Here is a 21,678-nt window from a genome sequence, read left to right on the forward strand (position 1 = left end):
ACAATTTTCAATGTAGATACATATACCACTCTCAATTTAATAGATTTATTTTAATTTAATTCAATATATATAATTTCATTGTGTGTATGCGTACATGTGCGTGTGCGTGTGCATGTGCGTGTGTATTATCATATTTTTTTAATAATTAAATTTAATTTAAAAAAAGGACCGATACATGATTACGATGTTAAAATATTAATATGTAAATATTTTAATTTTAGTTATCTCTTTCTAGTAGCAATATCTGATATCTGTAATTGTTTCAGTTAAAACTGCAAAGTTTGAATAGTAAGCTGTAATTAATCTTGAAATATTGCAGACATTTAAATACAGAACACACGTTGGACGACCGATCGACAGCGCAAGCCAGGGTCCAGATGCAAGTAGTGTCACAGCTAGAAATTCAGTTGCAAAAAGAACGAGATCGATTAGGTGCCATGATGCATCACCTGCATATGGCGAAACAAATGGCTTCCCCAGAACCACCAAAATCATCAGAGTCATCGGTGAGTTCTCTATATTGTATTTACAATTTTCTATGCATGTATTTCACAATATACCTTTTTATTTAACTATTTATTATAATAAAGAAATACGTAATATGTAACTATAATATCAATTTTTTTCGTAATAATTTAACTTTTTACAAAAAGATATTTAAAATTTATATTAATTTTACTAAATATTTCATTTCTTGACACTGTATTACTAGAGTTAAAAATTTATAATTAGAATATTTATTATATCAACAAAAATAATCTATGAATACTACTGTTATTTTTGTAGACTTTTTACGCACAATTTTAAAAGATGTGATACGTACATTCAATATGCAAATTCAAATATTAATTATTGTAATATCACGAAACTTATATTTGAAACAAGAGAAAACTTTCATCTTTAGCTACAGTTATAATATACTTAAGAGTTCTAGAATAAATATTGAAAACCGAATCTAGAAAAACTATCCGACTGCGATGCGTAAACTTTCTGCGGCATTGAAATCGTAAAGCCGGATTTTCACGAGAGACCAGCTCGTTGAAAGATTTTACGAGCTTCTCGCGGTCCGCTACAACAACGCGAGTTTCAGTTTTAACGCGCTGTCGAGTCAAGTGCTAATTTATACATAAAGTTTGCATTAATAATTCATCGGGACTGCGGTGATTTTATATCGCCTTAATTAAAACCCCTAACAAGTTGGGCAGTCGCAGAATACCAATATCGCATAGCCCTTCCCCAGCGACAACGCTCGACGGCTTAATTATTTTAACGCAGCTGTGTGTGAGTGATTCCGCTACAAAGATCGGATTGTTCGTATAGTTCATATATGTCGTATAGTTTGAATATTATCACGATATGTAATAAGATATTTATGTTGCATTAAATAGCATATTAGATATGTAAATTGCATTGTTAAGTTAATTAAAAATAAAAATATTAAATTTTTTATTATTGCTACATTATAGGTTTACAAGACCTACAAAGTTTTAAGAAATTAAGATCACAAAATTTCATTCATCATTCAAAATTTTTTGAAATTTTAAGAAAACTTTATAAGTAATTCTGCCATACCATACAAATATACGTACATATATAATTAAAGTTTTTACTTTTTTTAGAATTTTTTAATTTTACATATTAAATATTTATTTGAATATATAATATTTTAATTGATCGATTAAATATTTTAAAACTTTTTATTTTATCTATTTAATTATATTTGAATTTTTTCATTATAATGGTTAATTTGAAATGTATAATTTGATGAAAAACTTAAATGATATCCGACTTGTTATATTTATAATCTAAAGATAAAAAAAATCCATCTGACGAAAATGATTCTTTGTATACTGATACCAATTAGCTTCTCTTCGTATTACACTTATATCATCACTGCCCTCTGTCCCTTAGTTCTCCATGATTTCGTAAACTCTTTTTCAGACGGGCTCGAATTTACCAAAGTTAAATTTTTCCACTGCGCTGATGAGTCAGCCACCACCTAACTTCGGGGTCTCTCAGGTATCACCAGTATCCATGTCCGCGCTGGTGTCCGCTGTGAGGTCACCCGCGGGTGGTCAACTGCCTCCATCGGCTGGTGCTGCTCCGATGCCGCCACTTCCGACCATACCTAACATGTCTGGCTTACCACCAATGCCCAACATGCCTGGTAGTATGCCAAGCATGGCTGGTCCCATCCGACGGCGTATCAGCGATAAGTCAGCTCTTTCATTGGCAGGAGGTAAGGTTTTTCCACCATTTAATAAAAATAATAAGCGAGATAGTTGCAACATTATTGCATAACTAGGATCAATAAGGGTCAGAATCGCACATTTTGCGCAAATTTATCACAGTGGTTTGTAAACTTTGCGAGAACTCTTCCATTTAACCTGTTTTAAGGAAAATGGTTGATTGCGAATTGTTCCTAGATTAATGAGGTCGTCATTTCAATATAATTGTTAACATGTTTAAGTATTAGTACATAGTATATATAATAGTATATTTTATTGGTTTACACATTAATGATGAAGATAAAAGCTTTTCAGTTTTGAATCAATGAATTGTTTCCCTAATCTTATACTAATCAAACTTTTTAATTTACCGATATACATAAATAGAGAAACATATAAGTATAAAAAGAATCATAAGAAGATATTTTTATTCTGAGAAACATAAAGAGGTATTCCTGTCAGAACTGTTTTATCAAATAATTGTTGATTGATTAGTGATTTATATATAATTTATATATTTAAAGGAGAGAGTGAGAGGGAGAGAGAGAGAGAGAGAGAGAGAGAGAGAGAAAGAGAGAGAGAGAATTGTAAATTTTTAATTAAAAAATTTTTTATATAACCATTTTCGGAATGTATAGCTTCATACTTGAGATGCATACGATAAGGGAGTGAAAGTGGATTAATATCGATAAAGAAAAGGGTGAAACAAAAAATTTAGAAATTAAATACTATTCGTAGGACTGTATGACGAGGGCACTGTAAGACGCAGAGTAGCCGTTGATAGATCTGGAATAGATATTAACGAAGGTAACGATAATACAAAATTATATTCGGAGCGAGCTTCGGAACGCCAATATAAAAAGTTTTATCCGTAATGGAACTTATTATGATAAAAAGAATTATTTTTCGCACATTATATAAGCCTGTGTATTTGGAAAGAAAAAAAGAAATATCTAAGCATTATCAAGTATATTATTGTAAAAAAAGTATATGAGATAATATGTTTAAAAGATATTTCTTAATTTTTTTTTATAAACAGAATATATTTTTGATAAACTAACGTTTTTTTAATTCTATGTAAAATTATTTTCTTATATTATATAAATTATATATATATATATATATTTTTTTTTTTGCATTTCGAGGTTTGAATTATGTTCACTCCGACGAAATAAAAGAATACTAATCCTGTAGCAAGTGCTCTTTACGGTCCTCTCTTGGTCTCGTGCCTTTTCCTGTAAATTGTATCACACGCACAGATTACTTATGGTAGCGACTATGTCACGTGAAGCGACAGTGTTCGACACCTTGTTGGCGGCGTAGGACGAGCATAGGTGTAGTGAGAGAGAGGAAATTTATGTGATGAGGGAAAAAAGAGATGAGATGTAAAATAAATTCTTACATCCGCCAACTCAAACCTCTTTCTTATCGATGCTTTTGTTGTTTCCTTATTTCTTGTGCTGCCCGCCCTCCCCACCGTGTAGGGCTGCCCTACATGCTGGAGCGTGCTGGTCTTGACGTCCAACAAGGTATTGTCAAGCTACTTTCCACGCTCCCTTTTGTGGCTTAAAGATTTTCTTGCAGAAGGATGCACTTTGCATGAGCATTCACATCCTTCCTTCATCTTCACCTTTGCCTCTCCATAAAGCATCGTATTTTTTAAATTTTACTGACATTTCCTAAGACAATCAGGATCGAATATTCCATAAGAATATTCCAAAATCCCATGCAAACACTTGGGACTGGAGAATGAAACTCAACTGAATATAATTCATCGTTTTTTATTCATTTCTTTCAAACTCGAAAGAGGCAATCTATGTATTCAAAATCATTTTTATTTTTTGCAAACAAGAGCATAAATTTTAATCTAAATATAAAAAAATTAATGTTATAGTGTACAATTATCATTATCTAATAAAATAGTTGTAACACATTAAAATAAAAACTGAGAATTTCAATATTTAGATTGTCTTTTTCTGATTATGTAATTTTTTTGTGCACAAGCATGCATACAAATATCTCTACAATTAAAAAATTAGCATTTTTTGTAATAAATATCCTATTTTTTGGTAAGATATTAGGTTGTCCCAAAAGTTCTTTTCGTTTTCGTATTAAAAATTAAATACTCAATCTTTTATGAACGACACAATTTATTAAAGTATATACGAGCCATTCTGCTCTACCACCTTTCTCCATCTCTCCGAAAGCCTCATGATGCCATTTTTCCAAAATGTCTTTGATTTACTGGCAAAATATTGATCGAGGTGATTTTTTATGTCATTCAAAGAGTGAAATTTTTTATCACAAAGAGAATTTTTTAAAGAAAGGAATAAATAGTAATCAGGAGGAGCGAGGTCCGGAGAATAAGGAGGATGAAGTAGAACATCCCAATCAAACGACATCAACTTGTTTAGAACGGCCAAAGAGACATACGGCCTAACGTTATCGTGATGGAAGACAACGCCTCGCTTATTAATCAATTCCGGACGTTTCTTGGATATCGCAGCTTTAAGTTTGTCGAGTTGGGAGCAGTATTTTTCAAAATTAATGACTTGGTTGAATGGAAGCAATTCGTAATATACCACACCCTTCCAGTCCCACCAGATGGATAGCAAAATCTTCTTTTAATGCTTAGCGCGTAAATTACGAAAAGAACTTTTGGGACAACCTAATAGATATATTACACATCGGTATATAACTTTTATATTAATTTTTGTCATTACTCATTATTTTAAATTCCAGAAATCCATAAGAGAAGCTCAAATTATCTTCAGAAAAATCAGAAAGTAGTTGAAAAGAAAATGTAATAAAAAATACGAAATATAGAAAGCTTTATGTGATACTATTGCTTTACTATAACTTTACTATAGCTTTATGTGATCATATTTCAATTAAAAATGTACTAGTTTTTAATGAAAACTTAATTTAAGGAAAAATCAATTTATCTAGTTTTCCGAAATATTGATAAATGCTATAAAAAATTTGCACAATTTGATTCACTCGACGTTTTAAAGGCGGGATTTTATTCTAATTTCGTGATCGGCATAATGTTTGCTTGTTTGTTGTGATGCTGTCCGGATCTTTTTATGCAAACAAATTATTACAATATAATTACTGTATTAACTTATTTGTTATCAAATAAGAATATTAGCTCTTTCCAATCAGCGATTTTAATAATGCAAGGTAAATGAAATTTGTTGCGTCCGGTTTCAGAAATTCAGCGAAATAGGGAATTCTACAAGAATGCAGATGTCAGACCACCGTTCACGTATGCATCTTTAATTCGGCAGGTAAGTGGTTAATATAATTACCGAAAGATCTTTCGAATATCATGTACGTTTCGTTATCGTATCACATCAATATTATTATGAGTTCTTGTAAGGACTTTCTCTATTAATGTGGAACAGTTTTGAATGCAGCGTACTGTTATTACTTGTATTTTAGCTATTTTCTGAGAATATATATTGAAAATTAATTTTTAATTGATTTAAGCTAAATATAATTAAGTTTTATCAAAACTTAATTATATTAATTAACTTAATTATATCATAATTAAATTTTGATTAAATATTGTATGTTATTGTTATTATTATTTAAATACAATAAGATTATTTTTTTATTTATTAATTTAATTGATTGTATGTTATTAAAGAGTTATAACCCACTCCAAAATTAGCAAATATACAATAATATAAAATTTAAAAAAATTTTTGTGAATGAAATGATATTACATAAAACATACAAAAACATACAAAAATTCATTGTTTGTGATTTTACTGTCTTGATTATATAATTTGCCGAAAAGCATAGGAGAAGTTAATATAATTCTAAAATTGCTCTTTCCATAGTCTATCATCGAATCTCCCGAGAAGCAACTGACGCTCAACGAAATTTACAACTGGTTCCAAAACACATTCTGCTATTTCCGACGCAACGCAGCAACGTGGAAGGTACATTTTATAATTTCAGTAGTACAATCGTCTCAAAGCAACGAAATTAAATGACAAATAGATAAATAATAGCTTTTAATTTGAGTTTTAATTATTCGTTTATAGACAAGAGATATAAAAAAAAATATTTAAGAATTTTTCTAGAAATTCGTTTAAATACTTTTTATTTTTTCTATTCTTTTATTTTAAAAATCCAAATATATGTATTTTAAACGCAATTATTTTAGCAGGAAAATTATCAACAAAATGAAAGTAATTCTCCGTTAACTGGATGAACTTAATATTAATCGGCTTGTGCTATTCACAAGCATAAAATAACCAAGCAATTTGTATTTACGAGCGAATTAAACTGAATGCGCCTAACTAGGAAGGATGAAAGCTTTCGAGAATTACATATAATTACATATATTGATTTGAATTAACAGGCTAAAAGTGACGTGCTGGGCAGAGCAGCTGGTAATGATAGTTATGTTGCCTTCTTGAATAACGGGGTTACATAGTAACATGTGAAATATGACGTATTACGAATTATTTATGAGCCATCTATCATTATATTCTTCCTTATTTTCCTTCGATATCGCGCAGCAATGCACTAATTAACTGATACTAAACTAACAGTCTAAATTTAAATAGAATCCATTATTAAAAAATTCTTATAGATGATTATTAAAACATAACATTTTTATAGACATATTACGTTAATTGTCATTGCAAGTGAATTATTATCAATTTATCTGAAAGAGAAATTGCACTTTATATTTGCAAAAGCATATTAAATAATAGCAAGAATATATAGAAATTTTACATATAAATTGTTTTACATTCTATTATGAATTGAACATATTGCGAATGAGTACGATATGTGAAAACATTATTTTCTTGATTCAAAACCAATCGGTAGAGTAAAATTGTTGATTAAACGACGTATATCGATGTAACTAAAATAAGTACCAAAATAAATAGGTTTCATATTCCTGAGGAATTTGAAAAATAAGAAGTATAACATACTGATGGTTCATAATCGATTTGTAAACTGACATGACAATCCGCTTGTTGGTAAGAGTGTTTGCGCGCGTGCATTTTTTACGTGTGTGCGAGTGCGCGTGAAAGTAATTGACGTTTGCCATGACGCTTCGCCTCGCATGGTTATGTGTACATGAAAACATAAGAATGTAAACAGGTTTGTGTACCAGGTGGAAAGCAGAGCAGCGAAAGAGGCTCACACGCTGAGGCGACTATGGACAGCGGCTGCATCAATTTTATTCGGCCCTGCGGCATGAATAATTGTTGTCGTTGCCCCTAGACTTAGATGATTAGCTGTGCATTAACGATAAAGGAATGCCATAAACCGTGTCTCTTTCGATTAATAATTTTGGTTCGTTATGTTCATCATCTTTCGGCCTTTGACGCCGCGATTCATTGCCGGTTTACTCTTGTGCTAACAGCAATCATCACTATTATTATCATCATTCTCGTTCACCATCGTCACCATCATCGTCATCATCGTTATTGTCAGCGGATATCGCGTTATAATTATTGATTATCAGTTGATTAAATTTTCTGTATTTATTATTGTTTTGTGTATGTAACGCGCGATACAAATTTCTGTCCTTGTTAGCTGCCACCTAAATCATTGTTCTTTTTCGAAATAATAAAATTAATGTAAATTGAATGTAACTGCACTTATGAAGATAGATAAGTAAAATGCCATACAATTGCACTTTCGTAGTGATTTGTACCGCTTACTTAATATTCTTCATTTACATTAATTTGCATTAGTTTGCATTATTTTGTTCATTTGCTTAGCACTTCGAAAGCTCTTTTTACATTCTAAGAATATTTATCCGGAATATTAAGCTGTATTAAATCTGGAACTAAACTTTTCCAATACAATGCTGTCTTAACAAAAAATAAAATCGATGCAGCAATTTTTAAGTTTGCGATGAAAATTTAAATTTAAGGTGGCAGCTTTGCTTACATTTTTCAAGAGTGCTGAATTGTCTCCATCTTTGAATGATAAAGACAGAATTAAACAATTCAATTTTTATTCTTAAAGTATAGATTAAAAATGATTATTTTTTCGTGCAATTTGTATTATACAACATAAAAAAAACATTTTGCTTATTTAAGTAAAATAGAGTATTTTTAAGAATATTTTTCTTTGTTTAATATATTATTTTATAAATACATGGAAAAAAATATTTATGTATAAATAAATTATAAAAAATTATTTATGCATATTTATATTTACATACATATTTGCTTATACAATAAATATGTATTTCTTTCGCATCTTCAAAGATGGATGACATTCAAGTTTTCAAGAGCAGCGTTGTTGAATAGGTCATTTTAAAATTAATTTACATCAAGATCGTAACTATAAAAAGTGTTATTGGTAATTAAACAAAAGAGCAATATAAAATCTAGATTAACATCAAGAGACTGAAACTGTTCGTACAAAAATACAAGAGATAAATAATAATAACAAAGTATTTGCAAATTCAATTGTAAGTTGACATGACTTTTCGTCATGTAAAAAATACGAAGATAGTATGACGAGATTGTATTGTTTGTCTCAAAGTTATAATTTCTTATAATTACATACCTCTCCTTTTTACGTTTTTATCAAAATTTTAATTCAATAAATTTTATTAGTGCGGCACAAAATATATATAATAATATTATCTAATATTAAAAATATATTTATGTATCATAATTATCTGAAATATACATTAGTGTAAAAGAAAAATAATAAAAAGTAATATTTAATCCAAGTTTATTATTACATATGAAATAGATATTTTTCAATTTTGTGCTCGAATATTTAACAAGATCGTTCACAACGCTGCTCGTTGGCACTTTAACATTTCACAAATCACACGGCACACGCACAATATTGCGCGACTCATTTAACGATTCCACCTCGCGATCTCACGATCATCATCCATCTTTGTTTCATCAACATGACTGGTCATCGTCACCTGATGTCGAGGACACTCGGTCACCTGCATAACCAAAAGCCCGAGACACACACACGCGTGCGCGCGCGCGCGCATCATATCCGCCACGAATGACCGTGATCCTTTCCTTCCCGCCGACTACTGGAACCGTGATTGAGTTGGCTTCGTTCGTTTTTTGCGTTGCTTATTTAGTCTGTGTATTATTTTGTATAGAACGCAGTGCGACACAACCTGTCTCTCCACAAATGTTTCATGCGAGTCGAAAACGTGAAAGGGGCCGTATGGACGGTGGACGAAGTGGAGTTTTACAAGAGACGCCCACAGCGCGCTTGCAGTACGACTGGGTACGTTGCCCCTCCCCATGTCCCATCGATCAGAAAAAATAACTACAAACGCGCTTTTTACTCTTTTTATTCTCTCTCTCTCTCTCTTTCTCTCACATCAATATATCTTATCACTTTCGGAGACGGAACTGAAAGCACATCCTTTTCCTTCTCTCGATATGTCGAGGGATCGTTTCTCCGGATTACAAACTTTCCTACAACTTCCCATCATGTTCCACTAATCTCCTTTTTATATATCTATATTTCTCTATCTTTTTACATGTGTATAAATACTTATATATTATATATATATATTCACCGATTCGCTTTTACTCTTATCATATTCATAGTTGTACCGCTAAAACTTTCCCAACCAGCCCCTTATACTACCAATTTTCTACAATTTTATATCATATTTATATGACTTTTTACATACTTTTTACATTTTTATATCAATATTTATATATACATTAAGGATATTTAATATTCTATCTTATACGTATATACATATAGCTCTTTTTATATATTCATGTATTTTTAATATATCTGTTTTATATATATATATTTGTGTGTGTATGTGTGTGTATGTGTGTTTGTGTGTTTGCGCGCGCGTGTGCGTGTGTGTATGTGTATGTGTATGTGTGTGTGTGCGCGCGCGACTCAAGGCGGGTGCACATAACAGTGCGTTCATGGCCTTCGTATGTATGTATACGCACATACACGCACGCTCTTTTGTGCATTTCTCTCTCTTTCTCTTTTTTTAATCATAATATTTGATTGTCTTCACGGTATCTACGTCGTGTTCCCTGTTTTACATCTCTTTTTATAGTATACTGTACCTGTATACCTGTTTGTATTTGATACATGCGCATTCATACGTATAGATCAGTGTGTGTATAAACCTTTTTATACACCTAACGCCATAACAATCTCTACTGTACGTCGCTTGTGTCGTCTATCTGTATGTTTGTTGCTAATATGCAGTTTCTCGAAGTTGCTTCTACAATTGATAAATAATAGTAATTATTTTTAAAACATAATTGAAATCTATAAAATCATAAATTATTCTACATTAACTTTTTTTATCTGGAGCGCATTTAAAAAATTTTTTAAATCCGAAAGCAAAGCAACATATTCACATTTTTGCGCAAGTAAATTTCTTTACGTTTGTGTTGGTTAAATACTCGAGAAACTACCATCATCACTGTGTTTGAACCCGTGTGTGTGAACTTTTAACTTGCCCGTCGTCATGCGATGGTAGTCGGCAATCTGGTGGGTGCGTGGATGTGCGTGAGAGTGCGTCGCTGATGAAAGAGCCGCAACAGAGATGAAAAGAAAAGGAAAAAAAAGAGATAGAAAGAGAGTTTAGAGATGCTAACCTCATTCAAAGATGGGAATCCGTAGTACGTCGTGTGTGCTTTTATAACGAGCATGTAAGCTTTGCAGCGACTAACCCGATCGAGAATGACGGGGCCAGGTATTTGGCCAAGTCTAGTCTCGAATACCCGGAAGCCCGGAAGCGGAATTGCCCGGAACAGAGTGAGAACCGCAGTGTTGCACTTTGTCAGGTAGTGAAAGGAGCCGTCTTAGTACGTTATTACTACGTCTCTGTTTTATTTTCTTTTTTTAAATCTATCCATCCCTTCTTTGCGAATCTGTGCTGCTGTTTGTTCTCTCTAAAAGTCGACATTTTGAGATCATATCGAGATCATTCGTGCGTCTCGGCATGATAGAGTGACGGAGCCGCTGGCGAAGGACGCATTAGCGTAATCGGTGCGTCTGGGTCCTGTGAATGCGATGGCAAGGGATAACTGGCGTGCGCGTACGTGAGGCCACCCTGTTACGAAGAGTTAGCAAACAGCGAACAAGCCGAGCGGAAACTAAGAAAGAAACAGAAAAGCGAAAATGCGCAATCAACTACAAAAAAAAATCAACCAGAAACCTTATCTTTTTACTCTCTTTTTCTCTATTTCTTGGTGGTCTTGTCTGTGTATACAGAACGCGATCCGCACCAATCTATCATTGCACAAGTGTTTTGTGCGCTATGAGGACGACTTCGGTTCATTCTGGATGGTGGACGACGCCGAGTTCGTAAAGCGGCGGCATCTGTCCCGCGGCCGCCCCAGGAAATATGACCCAACCCCATCACCCACTCCACCCCACCTCTCCGCACAGTAAGCACTACCACTTTTTAGAATTCTGCTGGCTGGCTGGCGCGACGTTCTGACCTTACCGCGGTACTTTTTTTACGAACGCAGCGACCGGGACGTTTTCGCTTGGTCGTTGTCTATAAATTGAACCACTAAATGGGCTTTTCAACCTGCTGCCTTTGGAAATTTTGGCGTGTACTTACTTTAATTGTGTGCAGTGTTGCAGCTGTTACTACGAAATTGTGTTGACATTTTTTGGAGAGTAAAGATCTTCGAAGCAACAAATCCATTTTGTTATTTTATTATTTTTGTATTAAAACGGTTTTGAGAAAAAACTGAACGTGAAAAGTTTCAGAGTCCTATAATAAAGTATAGACTGGTGTGAAAATATGTCGAAAAATGTAAAAATTTTTAAAAGTATTTAATTGTTCTAACGTTTGATTTGTACAATATTATTTACTTGTATTATTAAAACAAATATAAATTTTTCCTCCACCATTAAATTAAATTAAAACAATTTCTTAAATTTTTTACTTTAAATTAATTATTATGATGCTAACAGCTGCAATTATAGACGTAGACATTAAATGTACATTTTCTATATTAATTAAATTTCATTTAATTAATTTCGAAATATAACAGTAGTATATCTTTATAGCAAAATTTCATCTATTTTAAAGCTATATTGCAAAATATTTGAATGAAATACATCATGGCAGCAGGAAGTAGCTCTTTGCAGTTGATCTAATCCCTTTGAAAATGATTTCCGCATCATGCCTGCCTCGAGTGCCTTTAAAATCCGACTCCTTAAAACTGGATAGTATTATATAGTTACCCTATTACCCTATTACTACCTTGTTCGTTTATTTATAAGAATGTGCAATATTATTTCAATTTTTTATTACACGTTTATTCTTAGCCATACAGGCAATCATATAAATATATAAACGATTTTAAATCTGTAGAAATATTATTTTATTATTTTTAAATAATTAGAAAAATAAATAAAATTTTTTAAAAATTATATTTCTATATTTTAAATTATATTTACGCATATATAGTAAATGCAAATAAAATTTTTTGCAAAAGTAGAATATAAATGATAAGATTAATTAAAGCAGTGCTCGGAATTAGTCTGAACATTTCAGCCGATTTCCGTGGTATACGCCTCCTTTCCTCTCTTTACCGCGCGCGCCGCAGCCGCTAGGGCCAGCGCCGCCGAGCGTTAGAACACTATCTGATTATGAGTAGGTTCTTCCCCCTATTTATTAAAATTTTTAAAAATGTATTAAAATTTATTAAAATAAATTTTTTATTTTTAAATTTATTAAGTGGAAATATTTCAATAGATTTCCACGTCACCCATAAGATACTAATGCTGACGCGTTTTTTTAAAAGTAGTTTCCCCCGTAGACCTATTCCACTAAAGATAAAAATAAATTCTTAATTTAAAAAAAAATATATATAAGAGATTTTCTTAATTAGATTTTCTTGACCTTTTATGAGAATGAACAATTGATGCAATAATGTAGATAGAAACCACTTTTTGAAAAACGTGTCAGTATTAGTACTTCATGGGTGACGTAGAAATCTATTGAAATATTTCCACTTAATAAATTTAAAAATAAAAATTTATTTTTAATAAATTTTAATAAATTTTAAAAAATTTTAATAAATAGGGAGAAGAACCTACTCCAGAACCTAATCAGATAGTGCCGCTCCTAACGCTCGGCGGCGCTGGCCCTAGCGGCTGCGGCGCGCGCGGTAAAGAGAGGAAAGGAGGCGTATACCACGGAAATCGGCTGAAATGTTCAGACTAATTCCGAGCACTGAATTAAAGTAAAAAAATTTGCCACATATAGTATATGTCTGAAATTTGCTTTTAAACATATATTTTCTGAACAATATATATTCTTTAGAGATAATATTTTTTTTTTAATATTGAAATCAAAAGACTCGAGGAAGATTAATTAATCTTTAAAAAGATACTTTCAGAAATAATAAAATATATTTTTTATTTAATTTTAATTAAATTTCTGTAGAACTTTTATTTATAGTTTATCTCAAGATAATTAAAATTCACATATTTGCGAATAAAAAAAACTCAATTTCAAATAAGTCAAAGAAATCATGTAATTAAAACAAAGAATACTTTAGTTTTACTCTTTGAAAAGATTCTATATTTCGAAAGATCTAAAAATCTTGCACATTTTTTGCAAATAACGTTCAAGGCAAAATTCACATGATATCTCCGTATACGTCACTAGTATTGTAGTCCGAGGCTCTCGCACTCTGTGATAGACCTTAAGACCTGCACGGTCCTGCAACATCGATAACGTCCAGCAATGTCCAATAATAGGACGATTGCTGCGATCTTCAATATATTTAGTGATTGCTCGCATGAACTACCATGATCCTTATTATACATTTCCTGGTTAAGCCCCCTAAACTATTCCACCCACTTTGAAAATATTGCTAAACGTATGATGCTTAATGTAGTGCCATTCGTACCGTCTTGGGTGAAAGTGGTGTGTTTGTGCGGACAAGCGTTCTTTTGTGTTGAAATTTTGTTTCCGTTTCCTTCTTTGTTTCGGTTCTTTCATAATAGGAAAGAATCATCTTTCCCTCTTTCTGAGCATAGAATTGCCATGGCATTAATGGATGTTGTGTTTGCCATTTTTTTCATTTACTTTGATTTTTACAGAATGACGTAGTAGAGCGTCCCGACAAAGTTACGGTCGTTCAATTCTTATAGAATGCAATTTTTTTATTTGCAATTTCTATTGCCATTCTCAATTAACATACATTTTGCGGACACTTATTAAATGATATTTTTAAAGATTCTTCAATTTTAAAGTTTAACGTGTCATACTTATTTTACTGAAAAGTATTTTTTAGATGACATAATATTAATTACAAAAGTATTAAAAATTAAGTATTAAAAGTATTTTAAAATAATCATTAAAAAAACTTTTGACAAAATTTCAATTAATTACATAACTCAAGATAAAAACTGGAAAATATTTTTTTAAAGATTTAAGCATTTAAAGATTGAAAGATTTAAAGATTTAAGATACTTTTAAGATTATTTATCAAATGTAAAGAAAAAAATTGAGAATTGCAAAATAGACCTTTGTAACTTATACATTATGCTAATGTATTTCCGCATTGAATGAATGGTTCCTTGGTTGAATGAATCTGTAAGTCAAGGCTATTCGCGCATGTGTAAATTGTGTATACTATGCGTTACAACTATAATCTCGGGTGGGATTCTTCAATCTTCATCGGGTTACGACTCATCTTGAATCACAGGTACCACGTGAACTCAATCAATCTCTTGCCAGTAATATTTGATAATAATTATAGAAATTTTTACTATTCAATTTTTAAATACTTTTTGAAATTTTATCTATTCTCTCTCTCTCTCTCTCTCTCTCTCTCTCTCTCTCTCTCTCTCTCTCTCTTCCCCTTCTCCCTCTTTCCACCCCTCTCTCTCTTTCTCTCATTTCCTCTAATTTTAGCCCTTTCCCACTCTCTTTATTAACTTTCTATCTTCTATTTATATCTTCACTATCCCTTTTCTACTTTTCTCTTTACTCAGCGCTCCTTGTGTCTTGATAAACGGTTTCAGGAAGTTTTTTGTCTCTTTTTCTTTGCATGTATCTTTAAATCTCTCTTAAGGTTTTCAACGATAACACTAAAACTGGATATATTTATTAAAATTTGATGGTAATTACTCACAAGGAATAGTACAAAAAGTGTTCTTTTGCAAATCGTCGGAAAGAAAAGGGCATTTGGTCGGTTGTTATAACACACAACTGAATCAAGTACTCATATGACTCGCAAGAGGTAAGAAAAGTGAAGAGTAAACTCAGGTAACCTGGTGACCGTTTATAAGCACATTTGTTTTGAAAACTTGTGTATTATAAAATAAAAAGAAAAGAAAGAAAATCTGATCGATACCAAATTATTTATAAAGTTTCGAAACAGGAGCGCTTTTTTTAACATTTTTTCCATCATTTTTATCTAATCTCACTCAAAATCACCGATGAGGCGAGCACAGTGGGCAAACGTACTACGAGGCACTGTAAGTAGATAAGAGTTTTCGGACTCTTTTCTCATTATTTTTTAATCTCTTGTTAATCTCTTTTTATATATTTATATATATATATATATATATATATATATATATACATTTTTGATATATTTATAATTCTCTTTATCTCTCTTCTCTTACACTTCTTTCTCTCTTTCTCTATTCTTTTCTCTCTCTCTCTCTCTCTCTCTCTCTCTCTCTCTCTCTGTCTGTTTTTCTCTCTCCCCTTTTTGTCTTTATACGTCTACATATCTACAACTTCAGTACACGCACAGACATATACATCCCTCTTTTGTTCCTCTTTTTTCTCAAATCCGTTCCATACATTGACACAATAGAAGAAACCTTATACACACGTTTTATTCCAGGAAATATATGCTTATAGTTGAATTTCGTATATTGTTAATATATTTTTTTCTGTCAATATCTAGGGGTGTCCCATCGAAGAGTCCAACGTTAACGCACAGTCCTACTATGTACGGTGACGCGCTAAATGCCAACCTGCAGGTAACTATTAATAATTAATTTCTAAAAAATTAAAAGTTATATTTATATAATTTTTTATAATTTATTATCTATCCAATTTTGTAGTCTGAGATGCGTTAAGATGGATTAATATTGATACAAATAATAGAATGAAAAATATTATTTATATAATATTAAAAAATGTCCATCTAAAAGATTTTTTTAAATCTCACGAACTTTCGCATTTATCAATTTTTTCAAATATAATAAATGGTTAAATCAATTAAAAATAAAATTGTGCTTTTTTCTATAATTAATAATACATAATAAAAATTATTAATTGATTTTTTTGAAATAAGAATATATCTATAATGGTTAAGTAAATAATATTTGGTATTAAATCGGTAATAACTAACCATCTAATGCAATTTGAGTATTTCCAGGCACTCGGAGAGTCTAATATGGGATTTTTGAACAATCCGATGTGCACCTCCACAGCGACAAGCCCTGATAAGGAACATGTGTTACCTCATAATGACTTAATGTAAGTGATTCACATAAGCGCGCCATTTTTATTCATTTCTCTTTAAATGTCAACATATTTTACATGTTTACAACATATTTTATCAAATCTTGACTAAAGCGTTGTTAGAATCTACACGATAACTTGCGTGCATTGCAAACGTCTGTGTTATATTTTTGAAATATTTCAGCTTAGTGAAATAGTGACAACAGATATCTAGTTTTTTTTATTTATTCAAAATTACAAATTTTGTTTAATTCACAAACGTATTTACTAACTTTGCATGACCTATTTTGAGTTCTATCGTGCACGATGCAAAAGCTGCTCACCCTTCTCCTCGTGATTCTTTCGCAAAACACAAACTATCCGTTGCAGCTTGACAAACCGCTTGAAACTGCCGCAATGAAACAATTCTGGAAAAGTGAAATCGTTATTCTCTTGTCGGTGCAGTGCGGACGGTGTCGCTAAAAAAAATATTGCTTTGTGTCACGTTTTATAAAACATATATTCCAACACCAGCATGCTGGTGTCTGCAAGTTTTTTTTTCACTCATAAGCGTATACAACGCGTTCGCGCGTGTCGTCGATTCAACAGGTCGCCGCTGGATGAACCGGCCGTGCACATAAAACAAGAGAGCCACAGTCCCGAAGGAGGAAAGCACACGAGATTAATAAAGCGTGAGCTGCCGGACGGTTCCATAGAGCAGGAAACGGAGGAGGATCAAACGGATGAGAGAGAATACTCGGAGAGCCATGGCCACGACTCTGGCCAGGACGAGGACATAGCAGAGGATCTGTCGATGGCACCCGATATAATGATCCCAGAGGATCAGGTCGAGGCGTAGTACTGCCCCATGATGAGTCAGTAAAAAAAGTCGAGATGTATACAAGATGTGTCTCGTGTTTGTCAAGCGAAGAGACAAATCTTCTATGTTGATCAGGTCAATGTAAAGATAAAAAATGAGGAGAGAGAGAGGGGGAGGGAGGAGAGAGGGGGAGAGGAGACAGGAGAGAGAGAGAGGGGAGAGAGAAAAAGGGGGAAAGAGAGGGAGAGAGAGGGGGAGGGGAGGGGAGAGAGAGAGAGAGAGAGAGAGAGAGAGAGAGAGAGAGAGAGAGAGAGAGAGAGAGAGAGAGAGAGAGAGAGAGAGAGAGAGAGAGAGAGAGAGAGAGAGAGAGAGAGAGAGAGAGAGAGAGAGAGAGAGAGAGAGAGAGAGAGAGAGAGAGAGAGAGAGAGAGAGAGAGAGAGAGAGAGAGAGAGAGAGAGAGAGAGAGAGAGAGAGAGAGAGAGAGAGAGAGAGAGAGAGAGAGAGAGAGAGAGAGAGAGAGAGAGAGAGAGAGAGAGAGAGAGAGAGAGAGAGAGAGGGGGGGGGGAGAGGGAGAGAGAAGCGAGTAATGGAAGCAAATAGTCAAAGACGATGAAGGCCTCCAGGACCACCCACCCCCTCCACTCCTCCGTATAAATTTCCCCCAACGTATCATATCTGTACCGCGACGCCCCAATGATGACTTTAAGGTAATGAAAAGGAGCAAACAAACAAAGACAATGTCGGTGAGTGATAATAGGCGAATCACTGGATGTCCATATTTGACGCCGACAGCGTTAAAACGTCTCGGCGATATTCAGGAACGATCCTTCGATCCATATCCTTACTCAAGCAATTGCGAACAACGATGTATTTTATTTTCCTCTCGATTTTTCCGTTTCGGAGCCGCGGTTATATCTAATAGACATATACATAAATATATACATATACATATATCTCTCTCTCATGTACATTGCATTAGAAATTAATGTGGCGATAGTGGGGCACCGCGCACGACGCGCCTTGCGGTCGGCGCGTCTTACCGGACGTCCCCGGAAACGCGACGGGAGGTATCTTTTGCCGGAGGAACCCGATGTATCTTTGCGATTGCACATTTCGTGTTGGTATGCGTGCGTGAATAAAACTTGACTACGACAGTGAACGCTATTGTAATGAATGTTACACTTTTTTTTATCATGTTGGGTGTTTACGATAATTCAAATTCGAGTTAGTTTCACTAGGGCCAAAAAATGAGATAGACATAACCATCTAGAACCTTTATGATTCATGACAACTCGACGCTGTCTTGTATTGCTTGAGTTATATTCATTGAATTTATTGAGTTTATTGAGCAAATTTTATTGTAATAGAAAAATGTCATTTATTATTATTATTAATTATATTATTATTAATTTATTAAAGAGGTATACCAACATACATACCAACATTATTTGTTTCTTTCATAGACTGATTTGCAGTTGACATTTTTCTATTACAATAAAATTTGCTCAATAAACTCAACAAATTCAATGAATTTAACTCAAGCAATACAAGACAGCGTCGAGTTGTCATGAATCATAAGGTGAATCATAAAGGTTCTAGATGGTTATGTCTATCTCATTTTTCGGTCCTAGTGAAACTAACTCGAACTTGAATTATCGTAAACACCCGTTGTATCAGACTAGTAATATAGCAATATATATATATATATATATAATTTCGTTACAATTAATTGGAAAAATATTACATGTTAGACATGAAGCAATTTTTACCTTTATACTCATATATTATTATTGTACAGGGTGACATACGAGTAATTGATACATTTTAATTTTTTATTACAACTTTATTTTACATCGAATAAGATTGCAATTTTAGAAACGAATGTGCGAATGCACATGTTTGTTTGGTGACTCTGCGGCATTATGTCCTTATGAGTCTCGCGACCAATCTATTGATACTCAATTTATGCAAAATGGCGCGACTTCTCACACCGTTAGTGTTGGATTCGGCAATATGATTGTAAGGCACTGCCATCTATGCTTTGTTTCATGAAACAGAAAAAAATGTGTTGGATTATTTTTGAATAATCCAACAAATAATCCAAAATACAGCGTTCGGTGACTGTGATATCCAATCGCTATCCAGAGCACCACAAGGTTTTTTTGACCTTTGACTTTTGAGCCTCGATTTAAAATCCTTGTGATTTCCTTTGTGGGGATACCTAAAAACAACTTTTTGCATTAAGACCTACAAACATTATGAAAATGCGAATCCGGATACAGTTGTGTGGTGAGATCCATGAGGACATATTTCGTAGAGTCATCATAAACGAGTATATTTGCCTTGCAAAGGTTGTTCGGCGCAATGGAGATCATATCGAACATGTTATACCATGAAATAAATTTCTAAGGACATCACATTTTTTACCTGAAATTGCAATCTTATTCGATGTAAAATAAAGATGCAAATAAAAAATTTAAATGTGTCAACTATTTGTGTGCTACCTTGTAGTATATTTTATGTTTAAAAGAAAAAAATAAGATTATTTCTATTTTGATCATAAATGCATAATTAAAACTTATAATTTATGCAATTCTAAGAGAACAATATTTGATACAATGTGCCACATTTATCTATGATACCATGATACCAGATTCGGATTTTTTTATAAAAAGAGAATCGCCAGGAAGCATCGCGTAGGTTCCACCGAAGAAGCGAGTCGATCAGACAGTTCTCAGCGGGATTGAATCTAGGAAATAAATCGATGAAGTCGTGGTGGTGGTGGTGGTGGGTACGTACGGGAGTGACTGACAAGTTTAGTCTTTAAGTCGTTCGTTTGGCGAACGAAAAGCAATTTGTTACTCTCGCGATTAGCGGGTCTTATCCTTCACAAAGGCCCAGTATCAGACAAGTTAAATTAAGAATCACATCCGTGATTAGATCGGATGTGTCCCGACGTACCCGTCCGCTACTATTGGTAGCACTTTGTATAGTCTAGCGTTAGTCGTAAGTAGTTCCATATTCATTAAACGGTCATTAACGAGAGGCGGTCGATATTTGTAAATGAGCGTTCTATGAAAGAGACACGACACGCGCGCGCGACGATCTTTCAAATTACTTTCCGATCAAATTGGTCAGGAATTCGCGAGATGCAGAAACGATATTGATAGATGAATGTAGCTGTGCGAGAAGATCAATGACACTTGAGTGAATATTACGAACGGGGACAAGTGGGAAGATCGCTAACGCGACGTTTTATATTTACGTATGTATCGTACATATAGACCGGCAAATAAAATTCCAGATTTCAATACTAAAATGCTAGTGATTTTTTATACGATGTATTTAACCTCATCATTTTTTAAGATATAAGATAGACTCAGCATCGTGGCGAAATAGTGCTTTTCAAGCTCCAATGCATTGAAAACTAGTATTTCAACGTTTTGGATAATTAATATAAAATTTCGAGTTAGGTATTACGCGTTCAAGAAGATTATATTATAGTTATTAGCACTTCCTTCTGTGATATGTGACGGATATAGTAAGACCACTATATTTAATTTATATATATATATATATATATATATATATATATATATATATATATATACAGGGTGTCCGATAATTGCTGAATCACCTCTCGGGTGCAGGTAGAACGGATTAAACCGAGTAGAAAAGTCCTCTATCGTTTTGCGATTTTTGCAATAATTAATGAGAAATTAATTAAAGAAGATCGGCCAATTTGCGCGAGTCTAAGCGCGCGGCGAGAAGAGACAGCCCGTTGTTACGTGGTCGCTAGGACGCAAGGATCTAGTGTTCAGCACCGCTCGTATGTGCCGTTGTCATTCATAGAGTGCTTCTCCCAACGATTTATCGCGCGCCTAATAACCAAATAACAGTGGGCTGTATCACCACGGGTCTCTTCTCGCCGCGCTCTTAAACTCGCGCGAATTGGCCGATATTTTTTAATTAATGGGGAATTAGTTAAAAAATATCGGCCAATTTGCGCGAATTTAAGTGCGCAGCGAGAAGAGATCCGTGGCGATACAGTCCACTGTTATTTGGTTACTAGGCACGCGATGAAGCGTTGGGAGGAGCGCTCTACAACTGACGACGGCAACATACGAGCGGTGCTGAACGCTAAATCCTTGCGTTCTAGCGACCATGTAACAGTGGGC

At 33.4% G+C, this 21,678-nt stretch overlaps 1 protein-coding gene across 13 annotated transcripts in view; it reads left to right on the forward strand.

Moving 5' to 3' along the window:
• Positions 1–17,895, forward strand: part of LOC105676570 (forkhead box P) — a 286,205-nt gene extending 268,310 nt beyond the window's left edge. For 9 of the 13 annotated variants that reach the window (XM_012374631.2, XM_012374622.2, XM_067356018.1 and 6 more), the window contains 9 exons: positions 320–506; positions 1,942–2,239; positions 3,713–3,757; positions 5,442–5,518; positions 6,077–6,178; positions 11,460–11,635; positions 16,139–16,214; positions 16,607–16,716; positions 17,290–17,895. In XM_012374631.2, the coding sequence (XP_012230054.1) occupies positions 320–506; positions 1,942–2,239; positions 3,713–3,757; positions 5,442–5,518; positions 6,077–6,178; positions 11,460–11,635; positions 16,139–16,214; positions 16,607–16,716; positions 17,290–17,539 (1,321 nt within the window). In that variant the 3' untranslated portion in view covers positions 17,540–17,895. Of the gene's footprint in view, positions 1–319; positions 507–1,941; positions 2,240–3,712; positions 3,758–5,441; positions 5,519–6,076; positions 6,179–9,351; positions 9,483–11,459; positions 11,636–16,138; positions 16,215–16,606; positions 16,717–17,289 lie in introns of all 13 variants that reach the window. The other 4 variants (XM_067356013.1, XM_067356014.1, XM_067356016.1 and 1 more) reach the window with 4 other exon arrangements.
• The last annotated feature ends 3,783 nt before the right edge of the window (positions 17,896–21,678 follow it).

Source organism: Linepithema humile, chromosome 5, assembly GCF_040581485.1.
Source record: "Linepithema humile isolate Giens D197 chromosome 5, Lhum_UNIL_v1.0, whole genome shotgun sequence".
NCBI classification, from domain to species: domain Eukaryota; kingdom Metazoa; phylum Arthropoda; class Insecta; order Hymenoptera; family Formicidae; genus Linepithema; species Linepithema humile.